The sequence below is a fragment of the Oncorhynchus clarkii genome, chromosome 30, assembly GCF_045791955.1.
Source record: "Oncorhynchus clarkii lewisi isolate Uvic-CL-2024 chromosome 30, UVic_Ocla_1.0, whole genome shotgun sequence".
In the NCBI taxonomy this organism is placed as follows: domain Eukaryota; kingdom Metazoa; phylum Chordata; class Actinopteri; order Salmoniformes; family Salmonidae; genus Oncorhynchus; species Oncorhynchus clarkii.
This window is the reverse complement of record NC_092176.1, coordinates 8,842,251-8,857,929: the sequence shown is the minus strand read 5'-3', so window position 1 is coordinate 8,857,929 and position 15,679 is coordinate 8,842,251. Positions and strand designations below refer to the sequence as shown.

General features: G+C 43.7%; 1 protein-coding gene across 1 annotated transcript; it reads left to right on the top strand.

The window, feature by feature from the left end:
- The first annotated feature begins 27 nt into the window (after positions 1–27).
- On the top strand, positions 28–9,756 carry LOC139389998 (osteoclast-stimulating factor 1). The gene is made up of 10 exons (XM_071137081.1): positions 28–206; positions 5,933–5,979; positions 6,076–6,126; positions 6,380–6,443; positions 6,694–6,747; positions 6,985–7,092; positions 7,296–7,345; positions 7,677–7,755; positions 8,111–8,209; positions 8,719–9,756. Exons 1-10 carry the CDS (start codon positions 173–175, stop codon positions 8,775–8,777), a joined length of 645 nt encoding a protein of 214 aa, XP_070993182.1. The 5' UTR covers positions 28–172; the 3' UTR covers positions 8,778–9,756.
- Positions 9,757–15,679: the final 5,923 nt, after the last annotated feature.

The following is a 15,679-nucleotide window of genomic DNA, read 5'->3' as shown; positions in this document are numbered from 1 at the left end:
CAAAATATTAGTCATTTCTCAGTGGGCATGCGCACTTCTAGTTTTCCGCCTAGCTGGTTCTGTAAGACAGTAGCCTACTTCCTTATTGGAAGTGAGACAGTACCTCTTATTTTAGGACGGTAAGCAACTTTTTCAGAAAAGATACGGCGTAGCTACTCTTTAAAGTCTGAAAATGTCCAAACCGCCTCCCAAGCCAGCCAAACCAGGTAAGTATTCGATTAACTGCGTGATAAATGAGCTAGAAAACGTTAAGCTAACTAACGTTAGCTACTTGAAACTTCCTCTTCCATCCCGGCATCAAGCAAGTGCAACACACCTAACTAGCCAAATGTTTGACCAGTAATCTCCTTGAATAATTGAACATTTCAGTCAGATTTCAGTTGTCTCTGTCCTTTTCCCACTGTCGTCCTTATTGTCTATCTTTACGAACTAGCTAGATACAAAATAATCTAGCTAGCTAGATGTAGATCCCATGGCTATGTCATCATGGCTAACGTGACTTCCCCATTTCACAGTAATGCAAGTTAACTAGCTGACGTTATCAGGCTGGCCACACACAAAATGCACAGTTGCTTGCAATGTGTGCAGTCCCATCCCAAAAACTTCCAGAAAGTTGCTTAAGCCAATGTTAGACATTTTATATGGTTAGCTACATATTGCACTTGTGGTTCAGTACTGGAAACCTGCCCCAGTGTCTGTGCGAAATGCCGCAACTGGTTGAACGCGGCACGTGTATAACTACAAACAGTTAGCAAGTCGGAAATGTCAGATTCCTAGTTCCGATTAGTACGTGAACGCGGCATTAGAGACGTCGACGATGAGCATGACGTGACTCTTATCTAACGTCTAAAGTCCGATATCCCCCAAAATATATTTAGGCTAAGTTAATTGTTTGAACTATGCTCATACACAGGTTCTATCTCCAAGATGTTTCCAAAAACCATCGTTATTAAAGTTGCACTTAAACGCTCGTAATCTAATGTCTGCCTCAGACCAGTCGTAGAACATCAAAGCTCGTCTTTAGATACTTTTTTTGCCCTCCCGCGTCACTTTATACACTGAAGATCTACGCTAAACATATAATCACGTGCTTTAACGCTCTCTCTCTCTCTCTCTGTGACCGCCGATAGAGCAAAGTTGACTACAATTAAAGTTGCCAATGGGCGTGTTCGATTATGCTGAGCCGCGGGGCACCGGTCTATGGCCCGTGACGTGAACGGGCAAAAGCGGTGACTGAGGAGCGCCTGTCTCAAATCAAATACAATTGTATTTGTCACATGCGCTGAATACAACAGGTGTAGGTAGACCTTACCGTGAAATACTTACAAGCCCTTAATTAAGCAAAAATGCAGCTAAGAAAATATTTTATTTTTTTACTTTGGTTTATTTAGTGACACAAAATAACAATAACGAAGCTATATACAGTGGGTTCCAGTACCAAGTCAATGTGCAGGGGTACAGGTTAATCGAGGTAAATAAGGTAATGTAAGGGTAACGTGACTATGCATAGATAAAACAGTATGTCCATTTTTTTTTTATGAAAAGAAGCAAATAGTCCAGTTAGCCATTTGATTAATTGTTCAGCACTCTTATGGCTTGGGTGTAGAATCTTTTAAGTAGCCTTTTCGACCTCGACTTGTCGCTCCGGCACCGCTTGCCATGCGGTGCAGAGAGAACAGTCTGACTTGGGTGACTGGAGTCTTTATAAAAAAATTTTGGGCCTTCCTCTGACACCGCCTAGTATATAGGTCCTGGATGGTAGGAAGCTTGGACCCAGTGATGTACTGGGCCGTACGCACCACCCTCTGTAGCGCCTTAGTCGGATGCCAAGCGGTTGCCATACCAGGCAGTAATGCAACCGGTCAGGATGCTCTTGATGGTGCAGCTGTATAACTTTTTGGTCGATCTGAGGACCCATGCCAAATCTTTTCAGACTCCTGAAGACGTTGTCATGCCCTCTTTACAACTGTCTTGGTGTGTTTGGACCATGATAATTTGTTGGTGATGTGTACACCAAGGAACTTGAAGCTCTCAACCCGCTCCACTACCGCCCCGTCAATGTGAATGGGGGCGTGTTCAGCCCTCCTTTTCCTGTAGTTGAGGGAGAGAGTGTTGTCCTGGCAGTCTCTGACCTCCTCCCTATAGGCTGTCTCTTTGTTGTCGGTGATCAGGCCTACCACCGTTGTGTCGTAAGCAAACGTAATGATGGTGTTGGAGTCGTGGGTGAACTAGGACTACAGGATGTGACTTATGGGAGAGAAATGAATATTCAATTCTCTGGCAACAGCTCTGGTGGACATACCTGCAGTAGGCAGGCCAATTACATGCTCCCTGAACTTGAGACATCTCTGGCATTCTGTTGTGACAACTGCACATTTTAGTTTTTTAGGGCCTTTTGTCCCCTGTGTAAGGTGCATCTGTGTAATGATCATGATGTTAATCAGCTTCTTGATATGCCACACCTGTCAGGTGGATGGATTATCTTGGCAAATGAGAAATGCTTACTAATAGGGTTGTAAACAAATTTGTGCACAAAAATTGAGAAATAAGCTTTCTGTGCATATGGAACGTTTCTGGGATCCTTTATTTCAGCTCATGAAACATGGAACCAACATGTTGCATTTTATATTTTTGTACAGTATAGTTTTCACTGGGAAGGCAGATGAAGCGTTTTTATCAAAAACAATCACTTTTGCATGTGAAAACACACTAAGATATATCCCCATGGGGAAATTTTGGTTGTGGCTCTATGCACACATAACACAAATGACATAATATACAGGTAGAATAAGTGCAATTCGTCATCAATGGTTAACCTGTACACAACACTCTGTCATCCACAATGTTAGCTGTAGGCCAGCCTGCTGGTCCTACTTGTAGTTTTAAACATTCAGGAGCCTTATTGCCGCTGAGACGAAGGATCGTTTGGCCCTATTTCTTTTGTGCCCTGGTACCATGTACACTATGCTAAGGATCCTGGGATTAAACACTTCCCTCTGCAACTGAATCCTGTACTTCCTGACGGGCCGCCCCCAGGTGGTGGGGGTAGGTAACATCACATCCGCCGCGCTGACCTTCATCACAGGGGCACCTTAGGGATGCGTGCTTAGTTCCCTCCTGTACTCCTTGTTCACCCAAGACTGTGGCCGAGCACGACTACAACACCATTAATAAATCGCCTCAATATTTGCAGCTATAGGTGCTAATCTCTCTATAGGAGCTGATCCGTCGTCAGTATTGTGAAATAATTCTAAGGTAAAATTGTAATGGAGAAGCTGATCCGAGAGCAGCGCTCCCTTTCATTCGTTCCTATCGGTATTGACACATTCTCCAACAACACACTCTTAGCGACTGTTCTCTCTGCGTTGTGTTTTGGGAAACGCATGCTACAGCTTCGGTCATTGTAGAAAAGTTGCATAATTAAAACACACGTAAGGCTAAATTCCATCTCTAACGTGAAACCGGGCCCCGGAAGCTCAGATTCAAACTGCAATTACACAGCTCTGCAAGCGTTATGTCATAATATACAATGGGTTCTGACCAGAAGCGGCGCCTCCTCTTGACTGTGCTTCGCTCCAACACCTCGCTTAACATTTGCATAAAGTAGAGCCGAGGTCAACTTTTTCTACCGCTCGGATAGCAGGGTTCTCGCCGCTCAACTCTCTCCACACATTTCTCTGCGTGCCCTCGTTGAAAATGAATGGGGGCGGACCTTCTCATGAATTCGTTGTTAGTGAAAACCCTGCCTTACTCACCAAGTATGGCGTTTCGCTGAGCAATTATCTTCATTTATTCCCGTTACGTCCGGTATGTCAAAATAAAAATGTACAAGCAACTGAAAAAAATGCCTTTTCGGAACATCTGTTATTTTATTTATTATTATTTATTTATGTTTTATGAACGCAACAAATACAAAAAAACAGACAAATACAAACAGGAGTACATAAACCTAACAGACATATCAAGATTCATTTTCAATATGTTAAATACTTTTATGGTGCGTATTGCTTTTTTGTTTTTACATTTACTGATAATTTCAAAATAATATTTCAATTCTATCTTAAATAATGTGAAAGGGGGGGTTCTTCTCTGCCCACTTCATTTTATGGACAAAGAATCTTCCATGAAAGATAAACAAATCAACAATGAAAGTTAAATCAGGGCGGAACATCCAATGTATTGAGCTGTTGGAGACTTCCGACCTGTGCGTGGCACGGATGAGCGATAGAATGGATGTGCCGAATAAGCATTTTTAACGGTGGCCTCTATTTTTATATTTACCTTTTTTTTGGAAGTACATACCGGCCGTAACGGGAATAGTTGAAGATAGTTGAACAGCAACACTCCATATTCGGCGAGCAACGAAAGTATTTTAACATTATAACGTTTGCAGAGCTGTCTAATGGGAGTTTGTATCAGAACATCCTGGGTGTTAGAGAGGAGACACGTGATACTCATCATAGACATGTCTAATTTAGACACTCGGGCACTGGAAATGCCATGGTGGTAACATGCACAAAGTATAAACTCACTCACCAAAGTTTTGCTTTTTGTTTTTCTATTTTTTTCTTTTAACCTTTTTTAATTTGAGATTGTTACTAACATGAAGACTGTCATTCTGATTTAGGCCTACCTTTGGGGTTTTTCCTGAACCAGGAATGAATCATTCCTGAAATACAGAGCCCCACAAGCCTGTGCCTGCCCAAAGCTGCTTAGCCCCCCCCCCCCCCACACACACAGGCATTTAATTATCCAGCTGCTTGCCCTACACAATACTAAAGTTACTTAGAAACATATATTTAAAAAAAAAAATGTAAATAGAGTTGTAGCCTCTCAGCTAGTTCTGTCTGTTGTGAATTACCGCTGCATAGCAAGCTCAGACTGTGAGGCTGAGAGTATTGTGGGCGGGCTAGTCGGCACAGGCCCCAGAGTTTTCACAGGGGCAGGATGGGGCCTGCAGAACCACTCCGGGAACAGAGCTGAATAAAGCAGGGTTTGTCTATGAACTTAACTGCAGCTTCTCTCTGGAACAATGTGTGGCTCAGTCAGGGTGTATACAGAGAGAAAATCTCTGGCACATTTCCATATAAGATTTACCCCAGTGTTTCACCCCAAAAGGCTCAGACTTTTCTGTTTTCACCTACGTGGGTTGGCACCCATGTCTTCCTGGGCCATGGGTCTGGCGGACCTGCTCTCATTTGGGGCCAAAGCCAGGCCACTGGTATTTTTCAGCTTTCATTTACGTAATGGCTAACTGTAAACTATAACGCCTTCTCACAAAGTAACTGTTTTAATTATGCAGAGGTTGTTGATTCTGCTCTTCACAAGTCCTCACTGTTAGCCCTAGCTATGGAAACACAATTTCCCTAGTATAACATAAGGGTGTATACACTAGTGTAAAACAGGTGTTACACTCAGAAAGCAGTATAAAGGCTTGCATACTCCAGTGTTTTCAGTTCGCTAATTGATTCCCATTTTGATCAGTTTCTGCATAAACAGTGTTTCTTTATGCCTGAGTCATGTTCATTTGACGTTTATTTTTGGACAAGAAGGCCTGCAGGTATCCCCTTCACTCAGTTTTGTGCCTAATGAACACCACCCTGGTTTCTCTGTGCCTATGAACTAGTTTAGCTTTCTCTTAACACCAATCTGGTAACATTCTACCCCTGGGATTGAGACAAACTAGTACAGTGTGTCTTCAGAGGCCCTAAGGCCTGTAGCCTTGGAGTGTGTGGATGAGGACCCAATGTCTGTTCACTGTGTAAATGGATCTGATAGAACAAAATCTGAAAAGTCGGAAAATGTGTGTGATAGCATGTCTGGATCTTTTTGTGCTGTGTACTGTCAACTGTGTGTGTGTGTGTGTGAGAGACCTGCTGCACAGTTGTATACATTCAAACTCATGTTCCTTTCCCTCTCTGTTCTCTTATAGGCCAGGTCAAGGTGTTCCGAGCCATGTTCACCTTTGACCCCCGAACGGTTAGTGTTTATTTTCCTAATGGTTGGTCTAGTCCCTTCACTCCACCTCACACCAATCCAAATTAAAGATGGTATTATTTATTTTTTGCTTTTCAGCCAGATGAGCTCTACTTTGAAGAGGGAGACATCTTGTATATCTCTGATACGGTAAGTTACCGTGTCCGCCTGTCCACTTTTCTCCCTTTCACTCATTTATTCTGTCTGTGTGGCACTCTTAAAAAATAAAAAATAAAATGTCCTCAATCTTCCACTCCTTTTTCCCTACATCTCTTGTCTTTCCTGTATCCCATACGCTTTTTCTCTTTCTCTCTTTCTGTCTGTCTTTTCTCTCACCTCTGAGATACTGGATGCAAGCATTCTGTATTGTTATTGGCTCTCACTGCCTGTCTGTCATCCTTAGAGTGACAGCAATTGGTGGAAGGGAACCTGCAGGGGAAGAACTGGCCTCATCCCAAGCAATTATGGTGAGTAAACAACCATTCACTGTATGTAATATGTCGTATGGTAAGGTTGAAGTTGTATCGAAAAGAGGTGCCCATCCATGTCAGTAAATGCATTATTCCATTTAACTTGTCTTTAGATTGAGAAAACCTGTTCTATGTGTTTGATTATTCTAGGCGCCCCTTAATAGATTCGTGCCCTAACTGTGGTTTTCAAAGGAGCATGTTGCTCTGTTGAAATCACACTTTTCTCTTTGACTTCCCCAACCCACAGTGGCCGAGCAGGCAGAGTCCATTGACAACCCAATGCACGAGGCAGCTAAACGAGGTGAGGCACCAAAAAGAGGGACGCTGCATCACTCACTCTTCGCAATTAGCAAATATTGTGCATCGCACCACCAATAATCTAAACCTACTATATAGTTTGATAACAAACTACGTTTTGATTGTTTGTTTGCTATACGCCTTCTATAACCTGTATGAATTTGAATGGTGTGATGCTTGCTTCATTTGCATACCCATGTTTATTTGTGTGTATTTACATTTTTGCGTCTGTGGGACGCAGGCAATCTGAGTTGGCTACGGGAGTGTCTGGAGAACAAAGTGGGAATTAATGGACTGGACAAAGCTGGGAATACTGCCCTCTACTGGGGATGCCACGGAGGACACAAAGGTAACAGATCTGTCTACTACACACACGCCACAACACATGCATCGTTGCACAGACGCATGCACTCACACAAATGCGCCAACGCACACACACACTCAGCTTTTTCTTTTTCTTGAATGACATAGCAAATGCATGTCAGCCTACACACACACACACGCTGTTGTGAGATGTATGACAGTTTTATGTTGTGTTGTAATTTTTGACAGATGTGGTGGAGATCTTGCTGGGGCAGTCTAGCGTTGAGTTGAACCAGCAGGTGAGAAGAACAGTTTACACATTTGGAAAATGCGGTTTCAGGCAAATTCTTATGATTGATCCAAAAAAAATGTACAGCCTGATTGGGCTGTATGCGATTGATGCATACAGTAATAAACTCGAAAGACTCTATTTAGACTCAAGTCCAGGACTAGATTAACTTCTTTTTTTATATATATAAGTATTTCAAAGGTGATTCTTTATTGAGCATGCATTTTAGTCCAGTGCTTGGCTTAATCTGTGTCTGGGAAACTGTCCCTACATGGTGAGAATTATGTAAAAAATGTGATGGCTAAGGTCTTTGACATGTCGGCTGTTCTCTTCCGCTGCAGAATAAACTGGGAGACACTGCTCTGCATGCTGCCGCCTGGAAGGGATACTCCGACATAGTGGAGATGTTACTGAATAAGAGTAAGCCCGTCTACCTTTCGTTTCAAGTTCCATCTTTTTTTGTTTGTTGTCGCTCTCTTTTCCTGTTTAGGTTCCCATCTCTGTGTGTGTATGAGCCAGGGTTTGGGGCTCAGTTCACATCGAAGTCAGTCAATTCAGAAAGTGATATGAATTTGAAATATAAAATTAGACGCATACCTTCTCCTGTTTTAACTGATTAAAAATGTATTCAAAATAAGCCTTTTTATTTATTTTTTACTTCCTGAATTGACTGAGTTCCATTTAGAATTGACCATAACCCTAGTATGAGCATGTCTGGTTGTTTGTATGTTAATCATTTTCTATATTTGTGTTTATTTCTGTATTTGTGTTTCAGATGCCAGGATGGATATTAAAAACAATGAGAAGAAGCTGGCTCTGGAGATGGCCACCAATGCCCAGTGTGCCTCTCTCATCAAGAGGAAACAAGGAGGCAGTGAGTCATTTAGGCCAGAACGTGGAAGCCTTACGCTATTTCGTTTTCCCGGAACCTGATGAAAGCCCTAGTCCCGGGACTCAAAAGTACTTTCAGTGGGGAATCTCTATTGCACATGTTTCTTGGTCCATGACCATGCTTATTCTGTATCTGTGAAACAGGCCCTTATTGTCACACAGTCAATCAGCTTGATTGACTGTTCATGATCATTTCCCATTTAGACACGTTTATTTATATGCTTTAGTGCTTATTTTTCACCATGTTTATTTATAGATTTAACTTGCTTAGTAAGACATTTCATGCATTTCAATAACACTACTAAGAATGCAAGATGGCAAAACGAGGAACCCCCAACAAAGAACTGTCCAGTCCATACTGGAACGTAGTTGTACTTTTGCAATCATGGGTCCCTTAATAGAGGAAATGTTTTCTTAATTCCATTAAATGTAATTGAATCTCCTACCACTGTTACTGGCCTAAGCTCTTCCTTCCGATTTGTTCTGTTACAGATATCACACGTACACACAGCAACGCCGATGAATACCTTGACGACGAAGACTCTGACTGAGCCCACTCCGAAAGGGGGGGAATATCTCAGGCCTGTCTCTCATGGGATGGGGGGAGTTTGCAGTGTGTGGGACATTTATTAGCTGGGTGGGGAGGGAGAAGGAGTTCGGATACCATTCCAATTTTTCCAAATATTTTCTGAACATTTGTTCAACATTCTGAAAAACAATTGTAATTAAAGTAATACAAGACATATAATTAACAATGTGAATGGAACATGGAATTTATAAAACCTTAGGGCCGTGGAGAGGTGACGTCTTTATTATTAAATTCTGGTAGATGATTGGCTGTTCTAAGGGAACTAATAGCATGGATTCCACTGTCGCGCTATCTGCGGGTGAGTCGGTGGTTGTTGACACCAGAGAGATTGACATGCGATTAATTCCTACAAATATCTCCTGGACCAATCATATCTCCCATTGAAGGTGGTCTGAACCTGCATCGCAGGTGTTGCAGGAATTGACCATGTTGAGTCAGATTTATTTCTCTCTGGCACTAGTAAGCACAGAGATGATTTCCAGTATCATGCCATACTTCATCCTGCCTTAACTTAACCTCATTCTAAAACCAACTTCATAGTCATTAGAATGCATGCATTTGTCTGTCAAATAATTGTCTGCATTGTCTAATGTGAACTTTCAAATAACCACGGGCTGGGTTTTACTGTCGCCAATCATGTCATCTCTCATGGAATACTGTAATATTAGGTGTGCTGTGCAAAACATTTTCTTCCCCAATGTCTTCACTTCACTGGGGATTAGTAAATTGCCACTGCATTTTCTATCTATACTGTAGAAAGAAAATGACAGTGCATTTTCTTCATGTACTGTATGTTGTTCACACTGACCCACTGCTCCACTGTTAAAAGATATGTCACTAAAAGTGCCTTATGTGAAGCTGTAAAGATATAATTTGTCTACAGGTGTGTATGTGAATAAGTCACCTGATCTGATGTCTTTCATAAAGATGTGTTCACTGTTGATCTGTTCTGTCTATCTGCTTTGTCTTTCCTGTCAGCTATGCAATAAAATAATTTTATCTAATGATTTGACCTGCCTATGAAAGATGGATAATGGGATTGTTTTAGAGAGATAGAAAGGTGACGTTTGATTTTTGTAACAGAATGCACATTTCAATTGCCATGTCCCAGATCTATGGTCATTGTCATACCAAACATGGTTACAGGCTAAAAGTCGATCACACTAGTGAAACTCCTACATGACGCTGAAGCGCTTTACGTGCCCACAGAGGGACAGACATCATTAGAAGTATCACAAAGTTAAACACACGAGACCTGATATCGATGTATTACACGTCATTTACTAATTGCAGACTATTTAAAGCTAGAATCTGCAGTTGAAACCATGAAGCATTTACCCCCACCCCTTTTGGTAAAAAGCTGAGGATTGGGCCTGGAGAAATGTAACCACTCTCAAATTCATAGAGCTATGGATGTAAAGACTGAACATACAGTGCCTTGCGAAAGTATTCGGCCCCCTTGAACTTTGCGACCTTTTGCCACATTTCAGGCTTCAAACAAAGATATAAAACTGTATTTTTTTGTGAAGAATCAACATCAAGTGGGACACAATCATGAAGTGGAACGACATTTATTGGATATTTCAAACTTTTTTAACAAATCAAAAACTGAAAAATTGGGCGTGCAAAATTATTCAGCCCCCTTAAGTTAATACTTTGTAGCGCCACCTTTTGCTGCGATTACAGCTGTAAGTCGCTTGGGGTATGTCTCTATCAGTTTTGCGCATCGAGAGACTGACATTTTTTCCCATTCCTCCTTGCAAAACAGCTCGAGCTCAGTGAGGTTGGATGGAGAGCATTTGTGAACAGCAGTTTTCAGTTCTTTCCACAGATTCTCGATTGGATTCAGGTCTGGACTTTGACTTGGCCATTCTAACACCTGGATATGTTTATTTTTGAACCATTCCATTGTAGATTTTGCTTTATGTTTTGGATCATTGTCTTGTTGGAAGACAAATCTCCGTCCCAGTCTCAGGTCTTTTGCAGACTCCATCAGGTTTTCTTCCAGAATGGTCCTGTATTTGGCACCATCCATCTTCCCATCCATTTTAACCATCTTCCCTGTCCCTGCTGAAGAAAAGCAGGCCCAAACCATGATGCTGCCACCACCATGTTTGACAGTGGAGATGGTGTGTTCAGGGTGATGAGCTGTGTTGCTTTTACGCCAAACATAACGTTTTGCATTGTTGCCAAAAAGTTCAATTTTGGTTTCATCTGACCAGAGCACCTTCTTCCACATGTTTGGTGTGTCTCCCAGGTGGCTTGTGGCAAACTTTAAACAACACTTTTTATGGATATCTTTAAGAAATGGCTTTCTTCTTGCCACTCTTCCATAAAGGCCAGATTTGTGCAATATACGTCTGATTGTTGTCCTATGGACAGAGTCTCCCACCTCAGCTGTAGATCTCTGCAGTTCATCCAGAGTGATCATGGGCCTCTTGGCTGCATCTCTGATCAGTCTTCTCCTTGTATGAGCTGAAAGTTTAGAGGGACGGACAGGTCTTGGTAGATTTGCAGTGGTCTGATACTCCTTCCATTTCAATATTATCGCTTGCACAGTGCTCCTTGGGATGTTAAAAGCTTGGGAAATCTTTTTGTATCCAAATCCGGCTTTAAACTTCTTCACAACAGTATCTCGGACCTGCCTGGTGTGTTTCTTGTTCTTCATGATGCTCTCTGCGCTTTTAACGGACCTCTGAGACTATCACAGTGCAGGTGCATTTATACGGAGACTTGATTACACACAGGTGGATTGTATTTATCATCATTAGTCATTTAGGTCAACATTGGATCATTCAGAGATCCTCACTGAACTTCTGGAGAGAGTTTGCTGCACTGAAAGTCAAGGGGCTGAATAATTTTGCACGGCCAATTTTTCAGTTTTGATTTGTTAAAAAAGTTTGAAATATCCAATAAATGTCGTTCCACTTCATGATTGTGTCCCACTTGTTGTTGATTCTTCACAAAAAAATACAGTTTTATATCTTTATGTTTGAAGCCTGAAATGTGGCAAAAGGTCGCAAAGTTCAAGGGGGCTGAATACTTTCGCAAGGCACTGTACATGATATCAAAATTATAGCTGAAATTACAGTTTGAGGCCAAACAGATGTGTGGAACTGTTCATGTTTTTTTTGTTTGCAAATGAAACTGGGGCCATGTAAATAGTCTAATTGTTAGGCTGCTCATTTTGAATCAATCGTTTGCACCTTGTGTGACCATAAAAGTCTGTGCAACTGGGCACAGTAAAACAATTTGTTTGCAAATGTCAAATCCAATTTTATTGATCACATACACATGGTTAGCAGATGTTAATGTGAGTGTAGAGAAGTGCTTGTGCTTCTAGTTCCGACCGTGCAGTGATATCTAACAAGTAATCTTAACAATTTCACAACTACCTTATACCTTATACACACATATACCCTTTGTTGGAAATGACAGAGGTCAAACATTTTCTGTAAGTCTTCACAAGGTTTTCACACACTGTTGCTGATATTTTGGCCCATTCCTCCATGCAGATCTCCTCTAGAGCAGTGATGTTTTGGGGCTGTTGCTGGGCAACACGGACTTTCAACTCCCTCCAAAGATTTTCTATGGGGTTGAGATCTGGAGACTGGCTAGGCCACTCCAGGACCTTGAAATGCCTCTTACAAAGCCACTCCTTCGTTGCCCGGGCGGTGTGTTTGGGATCATTGTCATGCTGAAAGACCCAGCCACGTTTCATCTTCAATGCCCTTGCTGATGGAAGGAGGTTTTCACTCAAAATCTCACGATACATGGCCCCATTCATTCTTTCCTTTACACGGATCAGTCGTCCTGGTCCCTTTGCAGAAAAACAGCCCCAAAGCATGATGTTTCCACCCCCATGCTTCACAGTAGGTATGGTGTTCTTTGGATGCAACTCAGCATTCTTTGTCCTCCAAACACGACGAGTTGAGTTTTTACCAAAAAGTTATATTTTGGTTTCATCTGACCATATGACATTCTCCCAATCTTCTTCTGGATCATCCAAATGCTCTCTAGCAAACTTCAGACGGGCCTGGACATGTACTGGCTTAAGCAGGGGGACACGTCTGGCACTGCAGGATTTGAGTTCCTGGCGGCGTAGTGTGTTACTGATGGTAGGCTTTGATACTTTGGTCCCAGCTCTCTGCAGGTCATTCACTAGGTCCCCCCGTGTGGTTCTGGGATTTATGCTCACCGTTCTTGTGATCATTTTGACCCCACGGGGTGAGATCTTGCGTGGAGCCCCAGATCGAGGGAGATTATCAGTGGTCTTGTATGTCTTCCATTTCCTAATAATTGCTCCCACAGTTGATTTCTTCAAACCAAGCTGCTTACCTATTGCAGATTCAGTCTTCCCAGCCTGGAGCAGGTCTACAATTTTGTTTCTGGTGTCCTTTGACAGCTCTTTGGTCTTGGCCATAGTGGAATTTGGAGTGTGACTGTTTGAGGTTGTGGACAGGTGTCTTTTATACTGATAACAAGTTCAAACAGGTGCCATTAATACAGGTAACGAGTGGAGGACAGAGGAGCCTCTTAAAGAAGAAGTTACAGGTCTGTGAGAGCCAGAAATCTTGCTTGTTTGTAGGTGACCAAATACTTATTTTCCACCATAATTTGCAAATAAATTCATTAAAAATCCTACAATGTGATTTTCTGGATTTTTTTCCCTCATTTTGTCTGTCATAGTTGAAGTGTACCTATGATGAAAATTACAGGCCTCTCTCATCTTTTTAAGTGGGAGAACTTGCACCATTTGTGGCTGAGTAAATAGAGATAAGTAATGTAGGGTATGTAAACATATAAAGTGGCATTGTTTAAAGTGACTAGTGATACATTTATTACATAAATTTTTTTATTATTAAAGTGGCTAGAGATTTGAGTCAGTATGTGTCACGAACCTCGCCGAGGATGGTGCCTCTTCCTGTTCGGGCGGTGCTCGGCGGTCGTCGTCGCCGGCCTATTAGCTGCCATCGATTCCCTTTCCGTTTGTTTTGGGTTATTGGTTAATTGGGTACACCTGTTTTGTATTAGGATTTGTTTGTAGGGTATTTAGGGGCACTAGGCCCGCTGGGTATTTGTGCGGGCTTGTTTTTGTTACTCTGTGTTTTGTTGGTGTGATTTATCATTGTATTTATTCTCCGGACTGTTTAGTCCCGTTGTTGTTTTGGACTAGCAACGTATTTACGCCCTGTGTGTTGGCGTGACTGTTTTTGTTGCGCTGGGGAATAAATCTGAGGAAAACGACTGAACCCTGCTCTCTGCGCCTGATTCCACCCACCACACCTAGTAGATCGTAACAGAAGCCCGCACCATTGAAATGGAGTCAGCAGGAGCAGCGACCACTCCTCTCCCCACTACGGAGGAGCGCGTTCATCACCATACAGCTGTCCTCCATCGGATTGGTACCGCGATGGACCAGATGATGGAGAGGATGGAACGATGGGAGAGGAGTGGTCTCCCGACATCTACCCCAGCTCCCCCACTCCCGACACCACCTACTCCACCTACATCGTCCTCTGGGTCCGGCGCACTACGTCTCCCCCCCCCCGAGGGAGTACGATGGAGCGGCTGCTGGGTGCCAGGGATTTTTGCTCCAGCTGGAGCTCTACCTGGCTACCGTGCATCCGGCTCCCTCGGGTGAGGAGAGTGTGAGCCTCCTCGTCTCCTGTTTAACGGGCAGGGCCCTGGACTGGGCTAACGCAGTCTGGAACAGTCCAGACTCAGCTCGGGACAACTACCTGGAGTTCACCCGCCGTTTCCGAGCAGTGTTCGACCATCCACCAGAGGGTAAAGCGGCGGGTGAGCGACTGTTCCACCTCAGACAGGAGACGAGGAGCGCGCAGGACTTCGCGTTGGAGTTTAGGACCCTAGCTGCTGGTGCTGGGTGGAATGACAGGGCCCTGATGGACCATTACCGGTGTAGTCTCCGGGAGGACGTCCGCCGGGAGCTGGCTTGCAGGGACACAACTCTCTCCCTGGATGAACTAATAGACATGTCTATTCGATTGGACAACCTGCTAGCTGCCCGCGGGCGTTCAGAAGGGGTCCTGTTAATTCCACCGTCCAGCTCTCCCACTCCCACTCCGATGGAGTTGGGAGGAGCTGCATCTAGGGGGATCAGAGGGGGCTCCTCCTGCTCCTATTGTGGACGGAGAGGACACACTTCGGACCGGTGTTGGAGGAGTCCCTCTGGGAGTCGAGATGGTCGGCAGAGCGCTCCTCGGCCACCCCAGGTGAGTAAGCACCAAACTCACCCAGAGCTCCCTGTTGGTCACATGTTTTTGTTAATTTTTTTCCCTGCATTTTTCCCCTCTCTTCAGCATAAGGCGCTAGTCGATTCAGGCGCAGCTGTGAGTTTTATGGATCGTGGACTCGCCCGTAAATTGGGTATTCCGTTAGTGCAGATAGACCCACCTGTCCCCGTGCACTCCTTAGATAGCCGACCGCTAGGGTCAGGGCTGGTCAGGGAGGCCACGATTCCGCTGGACATGGTAACGCAGGGGAATCATAGGGAGAGGATTCACCTGGGTTTCCGGTGGTGTTGGGGGTTCCCTGGCTGGCTATTCACAATCCCCTTATTTCCTGGAAACAGGGGGCTCTTAAGGGGTGGTCAGACGAGTGTTCAGAGAGGTGTTTAGGAGTTTCCATCGGTGCCACGACGGTGGAGAGTCCAGACCAGGTTTCCACCGTGCGCATTCCCCCCGAATATGCCGATTTGGCTATCGCTTTTAGTAAGAGGAAAGCGACCAAATTACCACCCCATCGACGGTGGGATTGCGTGATAAACCTCCTGGAGAACGCTGCACTTCCCTGGAGTCATGTGTACCCACTGTCACAGGAGGAGACGCTGGCTATGGAAAC